Raw genomic sequence first — 24,548 nt, 5'->3', positions numbered from 1 at the left:
CGTTCCCCAGCTGATTTATAATTCGATTAAGGATGCGTCTTATACTCCGGTAGGTGTGACCTGATTCGTGAACGTTAGTGACGCCGGGAACAAGTTTGGAGTGCGTCTTACTTTCCGGAGCGTCTTATAATCAGGAGAATGCGGTAAATAACTGCGTAAACTCGAGGGAAACTAATCTCAGTCGCATTACGTTTCGGTAGAACGTCTGACCCCTAAGTTATATTCGTCTTATAAGTTATATCCGTCTCATAAAATGCGTGCGCTGTTCAATGACAATACGGTATATGTATATACAGTACACGCGTTCGTGAAGGCTGCCGATTCTCTTGCTGCTGCTCATTATAACTCAGCGATCATTGAGACAACCACTCTAATTTACACTCAATACCTGTGGGCGTGATTACACATGAACACATACAGCTACACAACATCAACCTTACAGCAACACATCAACCATGCAGCAACACAACATCAACCATACAGCAACACAACATCAACCTTACAGCAACACAATATCAACCTTACAGCAACACAATATCAACCTTACAGCAACACAACATCAACCTTACAGCAACACAACATCAACCTTACAGCAACACAACATCAACCTTACAGCAACACAACATCAACCATACAGCAACACATCATCAACCTTACAGCAACACATCATCAACCATACAGCAACACAACATCAACCTTACAGCAACACACCATCAACCTTACAGCTACACAGCATCAGTAATACAGCAACACATCAGTCATACAGCAACACAACATCAACCATACAGCAACACAACATCAACCTTACAGCAACACAACATCAACCATACAGCTACACAACATCAACCTTACAGCAACACAACATCAGTCATACAGCAACACAACATCAACCTTACAGCAACACAACATCAACCATACAGCAACACAACATCAACCATACAGCAACACAACATCAACCTTACAGCAACACAACATCAACCTTACAGCAACACAACATCAGCCTTACAGCAACACAACATCAACCTTACAGCAACACAACATCAACCTTACAGCAACACAACATCAGTAATACAGCAACACAACATCAACCTTACAGCAACACAACATCAACCTTACAGCAACACAGCATCAACCATACAGTAACACAACATCAGTAATACAGCAACACAACATCAACCATACAGCAACACATCACCCATACAGCAACACAACATCGCAAGTGCCATCGTGAACAATCTAAAAGATAACCAAACAGACTCCACGCCTCCTCCTCCGCACATATACGTGATTATTTTATACATCCCATCAGCCGTATGGCCCTTCCTTCTGGAAGTGCATCTCATCAGCAGTATTGGTTCAACACAAACAACAACTCTGGACCGGCTCCGACATCCAGTGTCTCATCAGCAGAGTTCAGGCTTGTTTCAAATGCATGTGTGTCATTTCTGTAAACATTGTTGCATTTTGAGTGCTAAAATTACATATATACACAGTGTGAAAGCTAATGTGTATTTACTGGTTTTGTAAATACTTTATATATGTGTGTGAGTCGATGTAACGAGATCTGACATACGGAGATGACCATAGAGGACTTGCGTGAGTGACCGGCGTGAATTCTCGTGATATTCTAAATTAAATATTTTTAAAAACATTTTACCGGGTAAGGCCCACTGAGCTACAAATGATATCTCAACGAAGAGGTTTATAATATGTACATGTATAGCAGCCAAATACTCTGAACGCGTGATGTTGAGTCTCGAAGGGCGAGAGCGCCTCGTGGGTGATGCGAAGTCTCGTGGTGTTCGAGAAGCGCAAGGACGCGGAGTGGCTTCATTGCTCTTCGCGCTAAACACAAACACACACATTGGTGAACCGAGTAATTCGCCTCCCGTGGAGTGTGAGGCTACAGCCGATAGAAAGCTAGCGAAACCACACGTGTGTGTGTATATACAAAGACACACACACACATGTAATGTGCGGTAGAGCGGGCTCGTGTTGTGCTGCATACCCGGTGCACCGACTTCAATTCCTAGCCACTCATGCCAACATCCGTGGTGAGTGCGATGTGAGGCGGCCCTGGCCCCTCATCTGGTGGAGTTTGGTCGTCAAACCCTCCCCGCCACGAGCCACACGGCGTGGGTAGCCCTTCATGCAGCAGTGGATTGAGGAAGGAGGGCCTGTAACGCCCGACGACTCCACGCACGTGTGTTTGTGGGTGTGTACGCGCACGTACACACACAAATATACTCTGGATGTGTGTGTAGGTGTGTGATCGCGCTATAAGGCAGGTTATTGTGACAAACTGTCAGCTTTACATAAACCCGTGTGGCGTTCCGTCATGTTAATAGCACAGACACACACACATATACACACACGGCTATATATATCTCTATATACCAAGGCAAAGGTCCCCCTATTATCGCCTTACCAGACTCGAGGGACAATTGCTGATAGCGAGGCACACGAGGGGGTGGGTGGCCAACACCACGACCGACCGCCTTTGTCTCTCTAGTGGCGATGTTTACACATCGCGCCAGGTACTCATTTGAGGCTGAGTCGACCTAGGGGAGGCCCATAACTGGTCCAGATACTTGTCACGGTGTCTCTGTGCGCTAACCGCTGCACTACCGCTACACAGAGACACACACACAGAAACAAAAAAAACAAAGATCCCCCATATAGCCTTAACAGACTGTAGGGGCAAGTGCTGTTAGCGAGCACCTATGAAGGCCGGAACGGTACACGAGGGGGTGGGGTGGCCAGCACCACGCCCGACCGCCTTTGTCTCCCTAGTGGCAATGTTTACTACACACCGCACCAGGTACTCATTTGAGGCTGAGTCGACCTAGGGGAGGCCCAGGACCGGTTCAGATAATCGTCACTGGTGTTGGCCGTGCGCGGGAATCGAACCCGGGTCGCCAGGTTCATAGCGCAGCGCGCTAACCGCTACACTACCGCTCAGAAACACACACAGAGACACACACACAGAGAGACACACACAGAGACGCACACACAGAGACACACACACAGAGACACACCGCCCTTCAGAGGTGCTCGCCAACAGCACTGGCCCCAAAGGTCTGTTCAGGCTGTACGGGGGGATCCGTCTCCTTTCCTGGCGTGAGCGAGAGGAGTGTAATGGGTGGGTGCCCGATACACGAGCGGTGAGTGCGAAGCGCTACCAACCCGGCGACCGCTCACGGCCAACATCGGTGACGAACATCTGGACCAGTCGTGGGCCTCCCCTAGGTCGACTCAGACTTAAATTAGTACCTGGTGTGGTATGTTAACGTTGCCACTAGGGAGACAAAGGCGGCAGGGCGTGATACTGGCCACCCACCTCCCTCGTGTGCCGTACCGGCCTTCATAGGTACTCGCTATCAGCACTAGCCCCAGATGTATGTTAAGGATATACGGGGATCTTTGTATTTGTTATGATTGTATGTTCTCCCCCTTATCTACGTGGGGTTTCTCCCCCAATAACAACATCAAATCTACACGCAATGTAACGGGCGTTCGCCAACACATCCCAATGCTGAAAACTTAACTGCAAAACGTCACTCAATTTGGATCAGACGCAGCAGCAACATCGCCTCCCTACTGTGAGAACGTGGCAGAACCCTCGCGAATAATCAGAGTCTTGGGACTCAGTGAGGCTTTTCTGGATGAACAATCGCGATAGGACACGGGTGTGATCCCATTGATAGCCGATTCTACTTCGCAAAGGAGATGCAAATACAAAGGATTATACTGTACTGCACACATGATTTTTAAACCATCGACAGTAAGCCGGTAACTGTCTTCAGAATCGATAGTCAGGAGCCGGTAGTCATTTCCAGCGCAACGCGAGAAACGAACGCACATATCGGAACGAGACAACGTGCCGGCGCTTCGGAGTTGCGTTTATTGCGCTCGATGTTTCTACGTGCGCGGCAAATCGGTAACCGGTTTTTCATGCGAATACCGGTAATGCAAAAGATAAAATTGTAACCACACCACTAATTGAACACTGGATGTATTTTTCATCGTCAACAATAATTTAGTGCTTAACTGATAGAACTCGATCCGTTGAATGGGTACACTCGTGTGGAACCATCAGCCGCAACGCAACAGAATCCGGTCAATGCGCACATCGTCCTAAGTGGAGAATTAAAGACACAAGAGGCAGATAAAATCTCACATTAACATTAAAAGCAATCCACAGATTGTAGCCATGTACGGCAGACTATGGGCCACACTGTAAACCACTGAGGACTGCGCTCCTGCGACGAAGGATGAGGAGCAACGAAGCGACAAGAACTCTCTCCGGAAGGCCTCTCGTGTGGCCACGAGCAGACCCCGACATTGGTGCTGAGCTCGTGACCCAGATTGCTGAGCGCAGGGATAGAAGAGCCAATGGTCGATTCATTCATAACGCCCAATCACGCAGCTGTACACGCACACAGCACGCACATACACATGCAGGCAGACACGCACATACACATGCAGGAGACACACACACACAGCATGCACATACACATGCAGGGAGACATACACAGTACCCACATACACATGCAGGGAGACGCACACACAGTACGCACATACACATGCAGGCAGACACTCACGCACACAGCACGCACATACACATGCAGGCAGACACACTCACACACACAGCACGCACATACACATGCAGGCAGACACACTCACGCACACAGCACGCACATACACATTCAGGCAGACACACACACACAGCACGCACATACACATGCAGGCAGACACACACTCACACACACAGCACGCACATACACATTCAGGCAGGCACATACACATTCAGGCAGACACATACTCACACACGCAGCACGCACATACACATTCAGACAGACACACACTCACACACACAGCACGCACATACACATTCAGGCAGACACACACTCACACACACAGCACGCACATACACATTCAGGCACACACACACACACAGCATGCACATACACATGCAGGCAGACACACTCACACACACAGCATGCACATACACATTCAGGCAGACACACTCACACACACAGCACGCACATACACATGCAGGCAGACACACACTCACGCACACAGCACGCACATACACGTTCAGGCAGACACACACTCACACACACAGCATGCACATACACATTCAGGCAGACACACACTCACACACACAGCATGCACATACACATGCAGGCAGACACACTCACGCACACAGCACGCACATACACATGCAGGCAGACACACACTCACACACAGCACGCACATACACATGCAGGCAGACACACACACACACACAGCACGCACATACACATTCAGGCAGACACACACACAGCATGCACATACACATGCAGGCAGACACACTCACGCACACAGCATGCACATACACATGCAGGCAGATACACTCACGCACACAGCATGCACATACACATGCAGGCAGACACACACTCACACACAGCATGCACATACACATGCAGGCAGACACACACACAGCACGCACATACAAATGCAGACAGACACACACTCACACACACAGCACGCACATACACATTCAGGCAGACACACACTCACACACACAGCACGCACATACACATGCAGGCAGACACACACTCACACACACAGCACGCACATACACATTCAGGCAGACACACTCACACACACAGCACGCACATACACATTCAGGCAGACACACACTCACACACACAGCACGCACATACACATGCAGGCAGACACACACTCACACACACAGCACGCACATACACATGCAGGCAGACACACTCACACACACAGCACGCACATACACATGCAGGCAGACACACTCACACACACAGCACGCACATACACATGCAGGCAGACACACACTCACACACAGCACGCACATACACATGCAGGCAGACACACACTCACACACACAGCACGCACATACACATGCAGGCAGACACACTCACACACAGCACGCACATACACATGCAGGCAGACACACTCACACACACAGCACGCACATACACATGCAGGCAGACACACACTCACACACAGCACGCACATACACATGCAGGCAGACACACACTCACACACACAGCACGCACATACACATGCAGGCAGACACACACTCACACACAGCACGCACATACACATACAGGCAGACACACACACAGCACGCACATACACATTCAGACAGACACACACTCACACACAGCACGCACATACACATGCAGGCACACACACACTCACACACACAGCACGCACATACACATACAGGCAGACACACACACAGCACGCACATACACATACAGGCAGACACACACACACAGCACGCACATACACATTCAGACAGACACACACTCACACACAGCACGCACATACACACGCAGGCAGACACTCACACACACAGCACGCACATACACACGCAGGCAGACACTCACACACACAGCACGCACATACACATACAGGCAGACACACACTCACACACAGCACGCACATACACATACAGACACACTCACACACAGCACGCACATACACATACAGACACACTCACACACAGCACGCACATACACATTCAGACAGACACTCACACACAGCACGCACATACACATACAGACACACACTCACACACAGCACGCACATACACATACAGACACACTCACACACAGCACGCACATACACATTCAGACACACACTCACACACAGCACGCACATACACATACAGACACACACACAGCACGCACATACACATACAGACAGACACTCACACACAGCACGCACAGGCAGGCAAGCACACACGCTGGCGGGCTCGCAGGCAGGGAGCACGCACACACGTCCGCAGCACGCACGCAGGCACGTGTCCACACAAAGGAGTCATTATCTAAGAAAATAAACAACTCGGTGAGATTATTTATCTTCCAGCAAAACCAGTTAACGACGTCGTTACGAGCGTGCAAGGTAATTACCCCGCGGACGGAACCCTGCAACGCGACGCGCGGCCCCGCGGCGCCTCGCTGTGTAACCAAGAGGGACTCTGTTAATCTCTCTGTGTGAAGTGTCTGTGTTCTGCCCCTGTTCTGCACGGGTTTCTTCCAGGTTCTCCGGTCTAAACAAATGAACGCACACACAATGAAAATAGTATTGTCCAAAAAAACCCCGAAAAATTGTAGCCAAAGCATCTTATACCACGAGCACCACTCATCCACGCCACCATCGTCTTTCACCTCGGTCAGATCCGGCAAATGCTGCACGGGAGACACACAGCGGGCTTCACGAGCTGCCCTGACCGTCTCCCACCATCCTTATAAAGGGAGGATCGCAGAGCGTGGCTGCTGCTGCTGCCTTCCCGCTCGTCTGTGGTTCCTCCTCCTGCCGCCTCTCGACAAGAGCAAGCGAACACCGCAGGTGGTGGCGGCGCGTTACGAGTTGACAGCATCACTATTCACATTATTAACTGCTCTTAGACTCACGTGGAGCTCCATAGAATCATAGAGACCCATGGACTCACACAGACCTACAATCGATCTTTATAGAGTATGCAATGCAGTGTACAGATATATAATTGCGTAATGTTTTCATGGGAAAAATATGTTAAAGACTGAAATCGCATGATCTCCATATATATAAAAGGCAATGTTGTGATTATGTGCGTCTGTTCAAAATGTTTAGCGTACTTCCCGACATGCAACAAACTTTAAATTTGCCATGTGGGTACTTTCCAGACAGTACACCATGCAAACATTATTAAAATACACTTTTGGGGGGGGGGGGGGGAGCTCAATAATGCATATTATATTTGCACGGCAAGTGAACTGTGACGTCAAATCTGTCACGTGACCCGCGCACGTGGAAGCGTAACGCATTGTTGTGTAGTGGTTAGCGCGCCGCGCTACGAACCCGGCGATCCGAGTTCGGCTCACGGCCACCACCGGTGACGATTATTTTAACCGGTTCTGGGCCTCCCCTAGGTCAACTCAGCCTCAAACGAGTAACTGGTGTGGTGTGTGAACATCGCCACTGGGGAGACAAAGGCGGCCGGGCGTCGTGAATCCAAGTCCCGGGCGAAGCCGGGTAGTAAAGCTAGTACATACATAAATTATTGTGTTGATATCAGTGAAGATAATTAGTTGTGTTTTCAAAAGTAACCATAGTTATAGGACGGCGTTAACACATAACTTGGTTGTTAACACAAAACTTAGCACAAACACAACAACTTGAACACAACTTTAGCACAACATACAGAAACTGCAATACAAAATACACCAACTGGAACACAAACATCCACCCGAAACACACCTCCGATTAGCACGGTTGGCTACGTACGGTGCGAAAGAAGTTCAACAGGGCACCTAAACCACGGCCACAGCTAACATTCTTTATTGTCACTTCGTAAAAACATTAACAACTTCGCAGCCCAATACACGTGATTATTATCTTCCCCCCCACTACCACCTCTGTCCTCCCAGCAGTAGCATACATAAGAACTCATCGTATGTGCGACCCTCTCCTGCATATTACGTAGCATATGTATGTTGAACTTCCTTCGCACCGTACGTCGCCAACTGTGATAATCGTACGTGCGGGGAAGGACAACAAACCAATCAAAATAAAGCAGTTCTCAAGAAATTACCCGCGATTATCGGCGCATTCCCCATGAGTCCTCGTGGAACAGCAGCCGAACATCGCGCGTTAAGTTCATTCTGCGTGTTTACCCCGCGGATAACGGAGTCCGCGACCCCCACACTACCGCGGATAAGAGGAGTTCGTCTCTACACTGGCTCACTACGACAGCCAGCCGGCCGATCGGCAGGTCGCCTTGTGGTGGGGGAAAGTGTGGGCACTCCCAACCATTTACAAGGCGTGGAAGAGTAGGCCAAGATACCCCGAGGGGAGAGGGGCTCCGGAGAGGAGGCCCGCCCAGCAAGAAGGGGTCGACCCTTCGTCGACTAACCGACCGAGTCGCTTTGCTTGCGGACCAGGGCCGTGCGTCGCGGGCTTCCTGAGCGCCGCCGTCGCCTGGCAACCGCCATCACGATATGTTGCCATGGCGACCCGGGCAGAGGCAGCGGCTCCCCTCGCGCCGAACGCCCCGGCAACAGCCGCGCCACGCGCCGAGCTCGCGGCCCGCGCCCTCAACCAAAACACAACGTGGAACAAACAGCAACGACAACCACACATAGACGAGAGAGAGATCCACGAGCCCCGCACACTTGTAAAGCGTCCCCGTTGTGTCCGTGAGGCCGCTCGCGGTCGGAGTCGCCTCAGCGCTGCGGTTGCTAAGGGCCCGGCTCTAGCAAGTCGGGGCCGCGCCGCGCGAAGCCGCCGGGGGACGACTCGAACCGAGACATGTCCGACTCCGAGGAGGAGACGCAGGACAAGCAGCTCAAGATCGTCATCTTGGGAGACGGCGCCTCTGGAAAGGTGAAGTATGACCCCCCCCGCTCCGCCGGCTCTCACCCGCCACTCGATCCTGACCGAGGAAACGCCTTCCCCCGGGCTCTTACGGGATAGGCTCTGCTAGGATAGAAGGCTTCCCGGGGAGGGTGCGAGTAGCCCGGGGAATAATCTAGCCGAGCGCTCCCAAGTGCGCTACAGGCCTATGCGTGGTCAAATGTATGTTTGGTGTATCATTAATGTTAGCTTTGTGACGAATTAATATACTGCAGATATCGTGGTAATAGAAGAGTTTGAGGTAAATACGACGATTGTATTCGTTTCACAGGAGTCAATTACAAAATAGCGATACTGTGCTACGTATGGTTAATTCTGTACGTTCGCAACACTTCACAGGCGGACTTTAACGCTCATCATTACTCTTATTAAACTTAACACCAAATTATCATCAACCATGGTCAATCCACTGCTGGATGAAGGCCTCCCACAGCCGCTGCCTCTCACGATCCTACGACTTAATCCAACCAGCAGCTGCACACGATCTGAGTTCTTCGTTCCATCTCCTCGCAATGACCACCGTAATGAATTTAACACCGTGGTGAAGTATGGTTAACAACTCCCGCCCCCTCCCCCATGCTCGATGCACCTAAGCAACCAATGTGTCAACAACAATACTTAATGTTTGCTTGTGCGCCACTGCCAACGCGGTATCACCAATACATGTGTTTAAGTATACGTTATGTAAGTCTCGTGGGTGTAGCTCACTACAGTTAGATACGGGATGAGAGTACAGTATAATCAAGTGCTCATATCGTAGCAGAACTCACATTTGTCAATAACAGGAAATTCACAGGACGCGACGTTTCGGGCAATTGCCCTTCATGGTTAAAATTAAAATGATGAGAAAACCTATTATAACAGAGTAATTGTGCAGGCCGCAAAACCAGAAGTCAAAAACAACACAGAAATATGTAAGGCAGATTTTGCACAGAAGCAATGTGCAGTTTGTGTGTTGTTTGAACCTCGCGGCCCTTCAGAGTGCAGACACGTGCAACGAAGAAAGGTCATTGCCCGCGTGTGTTGAGTTTTTATGACTGGCCTTGTGCGCATGCATCACTGCCAGCGCAATATCGCAGTAAACATTAATTTATCATAGCACACACTAGTCTATTCTTGTTCATGATGGCTGTGTCCAGAAGCTCAATGCCAATGTGGAGGTGTGCGTGCCACGACGAGAGGGATTCAGCAGAGAGGGTTCGTGTCGCTTTGCTGTTCCTCCTCCGTTGAAGGAGCGCAGATGAAAGTGGTTTACTATATGGTCCATAGTCTGGCTTGCATGGCCACAATCGCACTCCTGTGGTTTGTCTTTAACATAGCAGAACGTGATATGCATAAATGTGCTTGATGGTGACACGACCAGCGGTAGTGCGTTCACTGCTTGTTGCAGAGGTTCGCAATTAGAATCCGACAGGCAGCCCTGGTTATCACTGTGGTGGTGTATTAACAATGACATAATATGCACCGTCTGCTTCCCAGTGGACGTTAAAGATCCTGTGAAGTCATTTGAAGAGAGGAGACCGTTACGTGCCGGCGCCATGGTCCAAATTTGAAAAAAATGACATCCCAAATAACTGAATTGGGATTGCACTCAGCAACATCGCCCCCTACTGTGAAACTACTGCAGACTGTGCCTGTGCAACACAGCGCCTTTGTGATAGCATTGTGCTATAAGAATACTGCGAATGTCAAATGTATACAATAATAATTTGTTCACAGTCTAAAGCACTAATGTTCCCTTCTGGGCTCAGATACAAGTTTCAGGAAATGTTATATAAACAGGAGCCGCTTTATAATAGAAATCCGAGGCACAAAGGAGTTGGAATAGAGACATTGGGGATCATTGCCTCAGCACTGCAGATATTGTGTCAGAATAAAAGTCCCACGTGCAAAGTTGAGTGAAACAATTTAAGTGAATTTCCCCTTGCGTCCCATCTCAGTCACTGTACCCTAAAGTAAGGCAATCTTTCACTTAAGCTGTTTTATACAGCTGTCCAAGGCCTTTGGGGTCCAATGATATTGAAAGCAGCATTGCAGAGTTACACAACACCTTGGGTGTGTAGCCAGATTCATAGCACACCACGAGTAAAGCTGTGGAGTTGATGGTGTGAAGTTGGTGAAGTTGATGAAGTTGATGTGTGTGATGTTCATGGTATTCATTTCATGGTCTGAAGTTGATGGCATGAAGTTGAGTGTGAATATGTCACTGTGAAGTTGATGTTATGAAGCTGACTATCTGAAGCAAATAGTGTGCAGCTGATTAGACAGCCAAATCTCCCATCAGTCACCCCACCCACTAGCACCCCCTCCACCGCCACCGTTCGCCCGTCAGCAAAGCCTAATTGAGTTCTGGGTGAGTAGCTCTAACGAGGAGGGACTTTGTAGTTTCTCGGTTGTGGCTTAATTGGCACTGGCGATGAGTGGCGGCGGTGGCGGTAGGGAACCCTGCTGCCCAGCTGTGCCAAACCACATGTGAAGAGACGCAGTTATTGATCTTGATCCACTTTGCGTACGATCAAATGAAATTGGGAGCAATTCACTTAAGCGCACGACGGTTACTGGAATTAAGGGTGGAATTTGACTGAAGATGAGCTCTGGGATTGAGCTGCAGTGTCCCTGGCAGGTGCAGACGGAAACGTGTTTAATAAAACTCGGACAGAGTAAATTTTGCGCATGAATTAAACACAAAGGTAAAGGTGCAACCCTGAAATTGCCTGTTCTTGTCACTGCTGGCAGTAGCGCCTCCACTAGTAGAAGCTCTAGAGAGCGCCCTTTAGAAGAGGTTATTAATCCTCAGCTTCCAAGCTGGCCAACACGTCTCGGAAAAGGTGGGAGTACCCACACTTTGCCCCACCCCGCGCGCCCTGCCGAGCAGAGACTAACTGCAGTGGTACCTGGACTTTGTGCCACTGGGTGGACAGAGGCGGGGGATTTAAGAATTTTCCCGCATTGGTTCAATTGCCACGCTGGGAGGTGGAGGGATGAGGTGTAATAAAACTGCATCAGATTGGAATGTGTTGTGGTATTTGTATTTTTAGTAAGTGCTGTTAGCGACCACCTATTCAGGTCACCACGGCACACGGGGGGCGGGGGGGGAGTGCCAACCACACGCCCAGCCGCTTTTGTCTCCCCAATGGTGATGTTTATACACTGTGCCAGCTACTGATTTAAGGCTGAGTCGACTTAGGGGAGGCCCTGGAGCATCACTCATGTTGACCATGAGGCGAAATTGAACTTCGGGTCGCCGGGTTCACAGTGCGGTGCGCTAACCACTGCGCCACCGCTCCCCTCCACGTGCACTCGCAGACGTCTCTGGCGACGCGCTTCGCCCAGGAGGCGTTTGGCAAGCAGTACAAGCAGACGGTGGGGCTCGACTTCTTCCTGAAGCGCATCACCCTGCCTGGTGAGGCCGGGACCCTGCCCGGCACCACACGCCGCCAACGCCACCTCGACGTTCTTGCTGGGCGTTTCTGTTTAAACTCGCGCGCGTCGTGGACACGGCGCCCACACCGTGGCGGCCTGCCAGGTGCGGCCAGTGCGTGGCCGGTGGTCTCGGTAGTCTCGGTGGGGGGGAGGAGGGCTGGGGCGGGGGAGGAGGTGCTGTAATTGGAACGTAACAGCACACAATGGCAGCACTGTTCTGTTTTACCGCGCGCAACAATGGGTGAGCGTGAAAGATACAGAGCCAAACACTGAGCAAACACTTGGCGCGGGCTGAGTGAAGGAGGTGGGAGTTGAGGCGGTAGGAGTAGGGGTTGAGCTTGGTGGTGGTGGTGGGGGGGGGGAGGTTTGTTTTGGTTTGTTTAATATTGTAAGAAAATATTTCTTTAGTGCCTGAAGTGGACAGGTGCTTCACAATGCGGCCGCGAGAGAGGGAGAGAGACGCACAAAACGCGATATTTACCAGGGCATTCCGTGCTTCGAGTGCCGTCTGTAACAATGCTTACGATCGCAAGTGGATTACGATTGCAATCGTGAAACTGATACTCACACGCGCACACGCACGCTGCCTGGAGGGCACAAGCCAGTCTGAGAATACTATGCAGGGCCGCAGGGGGCGGCGCAGTGGTGACACTCGTGCCTCCCAGCAAGAAGAACCAGGGTTCGACTCCCGACTCGGATGCCCCTCTCTTTGTGGAGTTTGCATGTTCTCCCCCTTTTCTGCAAGTGCGAGTGAGTGTATGTGTGTGCCGTGTCAGCCTCTAAAAGGCGCTCGCCAACAGCACTTACCCCAACAGCACTTACCCCAACAGTCTTGTTAAGGCTATACAGGGGATTTTTGTCTTTGTGTTTGTAAGAGGAAGGCGCTGTGTTTTGCAGACCTAGTGTCCAGTAGTTTCACAGTAGGGGTAGATGTTGCTCTGTGTAATTCCCATTCAGTAATTTGCAGGTCATTTTCACATTTGGACCGCAAAACCAGCCACACAATGGCCTGCTCTTGCTTATGATGTCACGGGATGTTTAATATCCGCAGTGAATCAGACAGCACATAGTATCTTACGGTCACCGAGTCAGTGTTAGCGAGGCGTGTGGAGGTTGTTGTAGGAAGTTTCAAGTTTATTTTGTGTGATCAGGGTGAGAACTCAAGAGACCGGCATAGAGTCTCGTTTGCAAGAGTGACCTGGGTCACCAACACGACAGAATAAAAAACAAAGTGTACAGCAATGCAGTAAAGCAATAGGAACAAAAACACTGTCAAACGAGGAATACAATCTTTTGCAAAACATGAATCAAAGTCAATCAACAGTAAATATGACATTTCCTGCAGTGCAAATCGACTCAGGAAGATCAGGTCCACAGCGCAAATCACAAAACCAAGCCATAGAAACATTAAAGAGATATGGGTGACTTGTACTAACATGTAAATAAACAAGGATATATGAAGTTTACAGCAATTGCAAGTGAAGTTATAAATAATCGACAGCCTACCATCAAGTTGTGATTGAGGTGGGAGAGAAATCAACGACATTTATGAAGCAGAGGAAGTTCCTCGACAGCAGTGTCCCTAACCCTTCCCACCGGCCTCAGCAGCAACTCACGTGTAACTAGGCGACACAGATTCTTCCGATAGCCTTAACAGGCTGTGAGGGCAAGTGCTATTAGCGAGCACCTATAGAGGGGTGTCCTGGGCAGCGCCACGCCCGGTCGCCTTTGTCTCCCCAATTCTGATGCTTGCATTCCACAACAGGCACTTATTTTAGACTGAGTCTACCTAGGGGAAGGCCCAGGACTGGTTCAGATATTTGCCATTGCAGTGTGCTAACCACCACACCACCGCTCCCCACACATATACAGACACATGGTAACCTTCAATCAACAGTGCAGATTTGAGAGAAGCCTTTTTGTTGGAACTCAATGGAGGAGAAGGAGGTGGTGGCAGAGGAGAAGAAGAAGGCGGAGGTAGAGGAGAGGGAGAATGAGGTAGACGATGAGGGAGACTCAGGAAGGAGGAAGATGAGGATGTAGAAAGATGAGGAGGTTGATGATGAAGGGGAGGAGGTACAGAAGGAGGCAGTGCTGTAAACATGTTTGCTAAAGGAACACCTCCGAATGTATTTCCCATGAATTTAATCGCGTGCTCATCTGTAGCGGGTTCCACTCAGATGGAGATGCTCAGCGAAGCGGCCGGGCAGGAATGTAAACTCAGCGCCTTGCCGTGTCGCTTCAAACGCATTCCGCGGCGACAGGTCCCAGTGCGAGGGCGCTCCTCATATCCGCCGGCAAGTTGGCGGCGCTAAAACGGCAGATCCCTTTATCTGCGAATTTCCGTGATAATTTCGTTAGCGAGATGGAGTTGTCTCTGATAGAGTCGCCCTCCTCCTTCACGCCGGGGCGTCTCGGGGCACTTCAAGCACGATAAGCGACTCACGTCGTCGCATCTCGTCTCCTAAATCAGATAGGGCACCCCCAGTGGCAGCTGTCCCAGTATGGCATAATGTGAGTCGGTCACCAGCCTGCGAGCGGGCATTAGTCTGCCAGCAGGGGACAATGATTTCTACTGAGTGTGTAATCCCAATTGAGTACTCTGCAATATAATTTGAGAAAGTTGATTTGTTTGAGTTCGTTCGGAAAGTGCGAGGCTCAGTGGGGAGCGGCATTACGTGGCACCCGGTGTCGTCACGCTCGTTGGGTCGGAGACGCATTCCACTACTTCGTGATGCTCATGACTTGAAGATCTGAAAAATATTTGAAATTGTCCTGAGAGATCACACATCGGAATATGTTTAATCCAATATACATCCCTGGTAAACTCGGATAATCAAATTAATTTGCCGCAGTTCTGCTAGGCGACTTCCTCCTAGCCATGAACACGTGCGGATAACAGGATTCATTTTATGCCCATGGTAACTGCTCCCAGTTGCAGACAACACAGATCATGGGATGATTCTCCTTTCCGGCACAATTAATCTCATTATCAACACTAAACCACGGACAATTTAGCTCCTGCGATGACCACTTCCACGAATCGTCATCACCAGCCATGGTCTATCCACTGCTAGATGAAGGCCCAATTTTGCTCCAATTTCTTTGCACACTTTTCAGATTTTGTTCCATCGTCTCTTTGTCGCTGTTCACGTGTCCGATCCGTTCGTCATAGCGAGCGACACAGACGGATTAAAAACCCACTTTTTCTGCAGTCGAATTCAGAAAATATTCCCACATTCCCAACACGACTCCTGTAACTCGGAAAAAGTGATGGACATCAGAGATGTTGTGGATTTAATAGAAGTTGCGCTTAATTTGAGTTGCGTACAGGAGGATTTCACTGTGATGCGTGGAAGCACCGCTCCTTGCTCACACTTGTCTTCCCTTCGTCTCTCACCCCTTTCTTGCCCCCCCCCCAACCCCGCACCACCCTGGGCTCCCCTAGGGAACGTGAGCGTTACGCTGCAGGTGTGGGACATCGGGGGGCAGACTCTGGGGGGCAAGATGCTCGACAAGTACATCTATGGAGCGCACGTACGTACAGCAGAGACAAATATGGCCCGTGTAGCCTTAACGCACTGTTGGAGCGAGGGCTGTTAGCGAGCACCTATGAAGGCCAGCACAGCACCACGCTGTACCATGCCCGGCCGTCTTTGTCTCCCCAGTGCTGATGTTTACACACTTCACCAGGAACTCATTTAAGACTGAGTCCACCTAGGGGAGGCGCAGGACCAATTCAAATATTCTCCACTATTATTGGTCGTGAGCAGGAATCGAACTCGGGTGGCCGGGTTCATAGCACAGCATGCTCACCACTTCCGCACCCCTGTTGTACACATGTACACATGCGTGGGTACACATACGCACATATACACGTGCAAACACAGCTACACACACAAATTTACGCACGAACACCTAGATGTGCAAAGACAAAGAAACCCCGCCGCTGGGGTGAGTGATCGTCCTCTGCTGGTAGTTGTCATCGCGCGTGTGACTACGGGACGCGCCACGCGTCAACGTCCCGACACCTCCGCTGGCAGCGGTGTCGTGGCATAGAGGGGGGCAGAGCACAGTGAGGGAGGGGGCGTGCGTGTGCCAGAGTGTGTGCCAGAGTGTGTGCCAGAGTGGGTGCGCGTGCGAGGGAGTGTGTAGGTGCACGAGCGAGAGAGTGTGTCTTTGTCTTTGTTTGAGCATGTGAGCGAGAGAGCGTGTGTGTGAGCGTGTGTAGGTTTGCGTTTGATTGGGTGTGTGTTTGTTTCTGTATGTGAGTTATTGTGAGAAGGAGCTTTGTGAGTGCGTGTGAGTGTGCGATTGAGAGTGAATGTGAGTCGGTGTTTGTGATTGTGATTGTGTGAATAGGAGTGAATGTAAGTAGGTGTATGTGCAAGTGAGAATGGGTGAGGGAGGGGTTGTGAGAGTATCAGTGTGTAAGAGTGTGTAAGCATTTTTGTGTGGTGGAGATCGGTGGAAAAGTAGTTAAGCACATTGTGCTACAAAGCCAGCGGCCCGAGTTCGATTCCTGCTCACAGCCAACATTCATGATCAGTATTGAAATCGGTCCTGGGTCGTCCGTAGTTCAACAGCCTTAAATGAGTACTTGGTGTGGTGTGTAAACATCAACACTGGGAAGACAAAGGCGCCCTGGTGTGGTGTCGGACACCCACCCCATCTCGTGTGCCACGCCAGCTTTCCGAGGTGCTCATTAACAGCACTTGTCCCAACGGCCTGTTAAGGCTACATTGGGGGATCTTTGTCTTTGTGTGAGTGGTAACCGCGCAGCGACCCGGGTTTGGCGGTGGCAGACCAGAACGGGTTGTTGTATGCTGGCTGGGGCCCATGTGGGTGTGTGTGAGTAGGTGTGGAGGCGAGGGTGCGTGCGTTTATGTGTGCAAGAGTATGTGTTTGAGAGAGTGTGTGCAAGAATGTGTATACGAGTGAGTGTGTGTGTGTGTGCACGTATGAAAGGTGAGTTTGTAACAGGGTGTGTGTTTGAGAGTGTGCGCGCATGTGAGCGTGTGCCAGTGTGTATGCGAATGTGTGAGTGTCTGAGTGTGTGCATAAACGAGTGTGCCTGTGCATAATGGCATAGTTATTCCCGCTCTGCACTAAGAATCCATCCACCTGGGTTAGATTCCCAAACCTGGCTAACATCCAAACCTGCCCTGGGCCTCCCTTAGGCCAACCCAGCCCTAAATACTGACAGTGTAACATGTGTCTATCTCTTAAGGCCATGTGAGTCACGGTAATTATTTCCTCATAAGTCACGTAGAATGGAAATAAAATAATAAAAATAAAACATAAAATAAAATTCTCACGACGTTTCGGCCACAACACAAGTAGCCTTCTTCAGGTGAAGGAACAGAACTGTCGGGACGGCAGCGCTTCAATGACCACTGCTAAGCTTGGCAGCATCTTTTAAGCTGGGTGGGAGGAGCAGACACCTTGACAAAGGAGTTTACATATCAACAGAATAATTTAGCATTGAAGTAGCTGTGTTAATGTGTTGGATTAGTAGGGTGTTAAAGTCAGAAATTAGCATGTAACTTGGAGATTAGCATGATGGTAGTGTGAGGGATTAGCATGTAACTGGTCACGGAAGTAGCTATGTTATTTAGTATATTGACGCTAAAGAACTGCAACAACCCAACTATCATACAATAAGCCGGTGTGAAAGAACTAAGCATAAATTACATCAATATAATAAATATACTTAATATATTCTTCAATAAGTTGAGCTATTAACATAAAGTAACTGGGTATACACTACACTATATAATGAATACCATATAGTAAACTGATAAAAAAACTAAAATATAAACTACATCAGTGTTATCAATAAACTCAATATACTCTCCAATCAGCTGAGCTACTAACAATACGTCGTTATACATTACAATACTACAATTCTATGTCGAAAAAAGTGGCGGTTTATTTTTTCTTTTCAACGTTAGCACCACGGAAAGCGACGAGCTTTGTTCAGACGGACGAGTCCATGTATGCTCGGAACGGAGGAGGGGGGAGAGAGAGAAACTGCCACGATGCGCTGCTCTGTCCTGTGTTGCGTTACAACTATGCTATAAACTAGACTACTATACATTACAATGTTATACCTTCCAATCTAAACTACATTGTATAATATCGTATACACAGCCCAATGTAAGCTCTAACATTATGCATTATATTGATATGTCTCCAACTAAACTTTTTTCTACATTACACGACTATACACCGTAATATACACTGCCATAGACAAACCCCATCCTTGAATTATACAATACATACAACATGCTATTAACCATACCATTGATTGTCGTGTGAAAGGTATTAAGAGGCAGTGCCTGCGAATGGACTGCGGTCTGAAAGTCACCATAAAATACAATCAATCAAGAACCGAAATGGTTTATAACGTCTTTCCAATGGTTACTAAGACAAAATCCATCTTCTCGGTTGAAATTGTCTCTGTGTTTCTATATGTGGATGGCCTCATGAACGAATCTCTCATGGTAGCCGGAAGGCTTGCAGAGAACCTCCGTCTTGGAGAAGTCAATGTCATGTGAGCCCACTGAATTTATAACAGTGATCTGCCACGGCTGAGGTGTTCGTCCTACCGTGTTTCAAGTCTGCTTTATGTTCACGGATGCGGTCCGAGATGTGTCGTTTGGTTTCTCCAATGTGGCTGCTACCACAGAGGCAACTTAGTTTGTAGACGCCCGGGTACTGTATGTCTGGAACCATATCTTTTACAGACGGAACCAGATCACGGAGTTTATGTACTGTGTTGAATCGGACCTGGATTTTGTGTTTATTCAGGATTTTGGAGATCTTTTTTGTGACCCCTGCAATGTAGGAGGGTAAGGTGATGGTTTTGAATGGCTCCTCAAGAGGATTCTGGTTTAGTAACCATTGGAAAGACGTTATAAACCATTTCGGTTCTTGATTGATTGTATTTTACGGTGACTTTCAGACCGCAGTCCATTAGCTGGCACTGCCTCTTAATACCTTTCACACGACGGTCAATGGTATGGTTTATAGCATGTTGTATAATAATAAATAGTATAATAGTGTAATGTTTACCAAAATTCATAAGGCAATATATTATCGTAATTGTATAGTGAATATACAGCAGTGTGGTATATAATAGGGTTGGTAGAATAATACATAGTGTAATATTACAAGTCTAATATTTAATAGTGTAAAGTAGAGGGTAGTGTATAGTAACGCATTGTATAATTCAAGGGTGGGGTCTGTCTATGGCAGTGTATATTACGGTGTATAGTCGTGTAATGTAGAAAAAGTTTAGTTGGAGACATATCAATATAATGCATAATGTTAGAGCTTACATTGGGCTGTGTATACGATATTTTACAATGTAGATTAGATTGGAAGGTATAACATTGTAATGTATAGTAGTCTAGTTTATAGCATAGTTGTAACGCAACACAGGACAGTGCAGCGCATCGTGGCTGTTTCTCTCTCTCCCCCCTCCTCCGTTCCGAGCATAGATGGACTCGTCCGTCTGAACAAAGCTCGTCGCTTTCCGTGGTGCTAACGTTGAAAAAAATATAAACCGCCACTTTTTTCGACGTAGAATTGTAATGTTTAACGACTTATTGTTAGTAGCTCAGCTGATTGGAGAGTATATTGAGTTTATTGATAACACTGATGTAGGTTATATTTTAGTTTTTTATCAGTTTACTATATGGTATTCATTATATAGTGTAGTGTATACCCAGTTACTTTATGTTAATAGCCCAACTTATTGAAGAATATATTGAGTATATTTATTATATTGATGTAGTTTATACTTAGTTCTTTCACATCGGCTTATTGTATGATAGTTGGGTAGTTGCAGTTCTTTAGCGTCAATATACTAAATGCCTCTGTTGATATGTAAACTCTGACTTTAACATAGCTACTTCCATGACCAGTTACATACTAATCCCTCACACTAACATCATGCTAATCTCCCAGTTACATGCTAATTTCTGACTTTAACACCCTGCTAATCCAACACATTAACACAGCTACTTCAATGCTAAATTCTTCTGTTGATATGTAAACGCCTTTGTAAAGGCGCTCTGCTCCTCCCACCCAGCTTAAAAGACGCTGCCAAGCTTAGCAGTGGTCATTGAAGCGCTGTCGTCCCGACAGTTCTGTTCCTTCACCTGAAGAAGGCTACTTGTGTTGTGGCCGAAACGTCGTAAGATTTTTTTTAATTCTGTTTTATTTTTTTAATTATTATTTTATTGCCATTATGCATGACCGAAAGAACCAAGAAGATGAATCCCTGCAGTCACGAAAGCTTTAAATCGAGAAATATTTCCATATACTTCACCACGCTGGTCAATGCGGGTTGGTGGAGTGTGTCGATGTCAGAATTTTGATGTGACGCCAGCGTTCCCGTCATTCCCTCGCTGACCATTGCAGCCATCAGGGCGGCAGCGGACTGGTAACACTCGCGCTTCACAGCACAAGGGCCTGGATTCAATTCCTGACCCGGGTGCCGCTTTTTGAGTGGAGTTTGAATGTTTTCCTCCTGTTCTGCAGAGTGTGAATGCGTGAGTGAGTGTGTGAATTTTGTATGGTCTCCCCTTGTTCTGCATGGGTTTCCTCTGGATTCTCTGGATTCCTCCCATCGCAAAAAATACACATAGATTGTAACTTGCATTTTCCAAAACATCCCATTGCTAAAAGTTAACTGCTCAAAATTGCTAAATTGGGATCACACACAGCACACAGCAGCACTAACATCACCACCTAACTACGGAAGCTTGGCAGGACCCTCCTGAAAGTCCTGAGACTCGGTGAGACTTTCCAGGGTAAACCGCTACAAAACAGCAACAATAATAATAACAACAGTCACCTGCCAACATGACTGTGTCACAGGGCGTGCTGCTCGTGTACGACATCACCAACTACCAGAGCTTCGAGGACCTGGAGGACTGGCTGGGCATGGTGCGCAAGGTGAACGAGGAGGCTGAGCGGCAGCCTAACGTCGCCCTGGTCGCCAACAAGAGTGAGGACGCGGTCGCCTGTCCGCGAGGGGCGGGAGGTGGGAGGTTGGGGGGGATGGGGGGAGGGACCTGGCTAGCCTGGGCTCCATGGCCGCGTGTATGTTATCAAGACCACGCTGGTGGAGGATAGAGGGACAGAAGGATGAGTGGAGAGAGGAGATTAGGGAGATGGAGATGAGAGAGGGAATGTGGAGTCGGGAGAGGGTGAGCGGATGTAGATAGAGGGGTTGTGTGGAAGTTGCATTGGGTTTGCGTTAGGGTTTTGTGCAGGTTGCATTGGGATTGAGAGAGGGTTGCATTGGGGTCGGTCACATTGGGGTTGGTTGCATGGGGTTACGCGGGATTGCGTGGGGTCGCGTGGAGTCATGTGAGAGTTGCGTGGGGTTGCGTGGGTTGACCCGCGTGTCTCCTGTCAGAGCGTGCCATTCCTGGGCCGTCTCCCAGGCCCCGCTGTGGCCACCGGCCGTGTGGCCCCTGGGCAGAAGCCGTGCCGCCTGATGGGCCTCGTTGGGCCGATCACCCCGTTGGCTTCTTGTCCCGACTTAGAACGGCGTGAGTGACGCTGCCGCCGTTGACTTGGTGCTCGGGTTGGGGAGCCGAGCGGACAGCTGGGAGCCCCGTGGTAGGGGAGGGGGAAGAGGGGGAGGAGGAGCTGGGGTGGGGGTGGGTCTTGCGTTGGCTCCAAACGCCCCCCCCCCACGAACGTGGCACCACGATGGTGACATTGGCTCACAGGATGCCAGACTCACAGCATTCGTATCTGTTGCCTTGTGTTTTAATTAAATTCCTATGCACGTGTGTGTGTGTGAAGAACACCGGATGTGTGTAGGCAAGGGTTGGTGGATCACATGTGGGGAGCGGTGACGCAGTGGTTAGTGCACTGGGAACCCGCTGACTAGAGTTCGATTTCCGCTCGCGGTCTACATTGGTGACGAATCATCCGAGCTTCATGTAGGTCGACTCAGCCTTGAATGAGTACCTGGCGTGGTGTGTAAACAGTAACACCTGGAAGACAAAGGCAGCAGAGCTGACGTGATGATAGCCACAGCACCCCATTGTGTGCCATGTCGGCTTTAATAGGTGCTTGCTAACAGCACTGACCCCTGCAGTCTGTTAAGGAAATAGGGGGAATCTTTGTATGTTGTGTTTGTGTATAAAGAGGATGGCAGAGCTCCCAGTAGTGACATGAGTTCTAATCCTGCCCAAGGTCAAGTTACTCCTATCTGTGTAGATCACCTCTGCACCATTGCTTCCCACGTCCATACACGCATACACACGCAACACACACGCAGATTCCCATTGCAGCCTTGACGAGATGAGTGTTGTAGCGAGCGCCTATGAAGGCCGGCACACGAGAGTGTGGCATGGCCAACACGTCCAGCCAATCTTTGTCTCCTCTGTGCCGATGTCTATAGACCGCACTAGCTACTTATTTAAGGCTGAGTTGACCGAGGGGAGGTCCCAATACTAAGCGTCCAAGAGAGGAGCGTTACGCTCAGTCTCTGTCCAGATGGAAACAGAGGGAAATGTGCCCACTTGCTCTACTGCCTTATTTGGGCCACAAGCCAGGGGATGACAACCTCGATGCCCGCAGGTGGGGAGAGAGACAAAGGTGTCCAGGTGCGGTGCCGGCCACACCAGCTCCTCGCGCTTCGTACCGGCCTCAACAGCTGCTCACTAACAGCACTTACCCTCACATCCTTTGTAGGCTACACAGGCGAGCTTTGTATTTGTGTGCGAGCATGAATCGTGCGTAGCAGTTTGGTAGTGGTGAGAGCTCTGCGCTATGAACCCAACCACGGCTAACATCATGCAGCGATTATCTTGATCAACCCCATTTTGGGAGTTTCACAAACGTCTTGGCGATCCACCAACCCTCACCTACACAGTGCCCGGTTGCAGGTGTGCGGCATAGCCACCGTCACCACAACAATCCCACGCCTCCCCAGGGGAACGGCCTCGCGGCGTGGCCGTGCTGGCCTTGCCAGGTGTAGGCTGGCGGGTGAGCAAGCAGCTACATTGTCCCGCACGCCGAGGTCGTGCCGCGTGTGGGGAGGGCGTGGGAAGCCGTGCGGCGGTCGCAACACCCCCAACGCTCTCGGATGTTCCACTCCTGCTCCTCCATCGTCATGGTCACTCCTGCCCCCAACGCCACCGCTTAGTCATTTGCGGTGCTAATTTTTTATAATTTGGCAATTTTTTTGCCCGCGGCGCCGGCACATGACGGCCTACTCATTTCAATTGACGTCACGGGGTCTTTACTGGCCACCGTGAGAGAAGTGGATGGCTCGTCCATAGTATTTTATGGTCAATAGGCACCGCAGTATTAATTAAGGCAGCCTGCTAGATTCGAACTGCGAACCTCTGCAATTGGGGCGGCGATGCGGTCCAACGGTGGTGCGCGCGCCGCTTATCGTAGAGGTTCGGCAGGCCGTCCTGGTTACTTTGGCAGTGTGTACTGACTTTACAGTGCAACACTTTACAGTGGACAATTAGAGGTCCCGTGATGTCGTGAGCAAGAGCAGGCCATTGTGTCCCAGCATCACTGTCCAAATTCGCCAGATTGTAAACTTACACCGCAATTCACTCAATTGGGATCGCACGCAAGGCAGCAACATTGCCCCGACTGTGAAACTCCTGCAGACTACGTCGATGGCTCGCGCTATGAGCACGATGGTGCCT

At 49.4% G+C, this 24,548-nt stretch overlaps 1 protein-coding gene and 1 long non-coding RNA gene across 6 annotated transcripts in view; one reads left to right on the top strand and one right to left on the bottom strand.

Annotated features, from left to right (window-relative positions):
• Positions 1-3,884: 3,884 nt before the first annotated feature.
• Positions 3,885-8,985, bottom strand: LOC142924262 (uncharacterized). 2 transcript variants are annotated; one of them, XR_012941445.1, is made up of 3 exons: positions 8,606-8,985; positions 6,942-7,081; positions 3,885-4,137 (listed from the first exon to the last, which is right to left on the bottom strand). It is a non-coding gene; the product is annotated as an uncharacterized LOC142924262 (long non-coding RNA). The 2 variants fall into 2 exon arrangements; XR_012941446.1 differs by lacking the exon at positions 8,606-8,985 and adding an exon at positions 7,200-7,735.
• The window catches only part of RAB28 (RAB28, member RAS oncogene family), a 34,171-nt gene continuing 18,605 nt past the window's right edge, over positions 8,983-24,548 (top strand). The window contains exons 1-4 of one of the 4 annotated variants that reach the window (XM_032952528.2): positions 8,983-9,396; positions 12,733-12,829; positions 16,298-16,386; positions 21,739-21,904. In XM_032952528.2, coding sequence (XP_032808419.1) covers positions 9,322-9,396; positions 12,733-12,829; positions 16,298-16,386; positions 21,739-21,904 — 427 coding nt within the window. In that variant the 5' untranslated portion in view covers positions 8,983-9,321. The remainder of the gene's footprint in view (positions 9,397-12,732; positions 12,830-16,297; positions 16,387-21,738; positions 21,905-24,548) is intronic. The other 3 variants (XM_032952527.2, XM_032952530.2, XM_032952529.2) reach the window with 3 other exon arrangements.

This window comes from Petromyzon marinus, chromosome 11 (genome assembly GCF_048934315.1).
Source record: "Petromyzon marinus isolate PM22_M1 ecotype Great Lakes invasive population chromosome 11, UKy_Petmar_22M1.pri1.0, whole genome shotgun sequence".
Lineage (NCBI taxonomy): Eukaryota > Metazoa > Chordata > Hyperoartia > Petromyzontiformes > Petromyzontidae > Petromyzon > Petromyzon marinus.
Note: the sequence above shows the minus strand (reverse complement) of the source record. Positions and strands in the feature narration are given on the sequence as shown.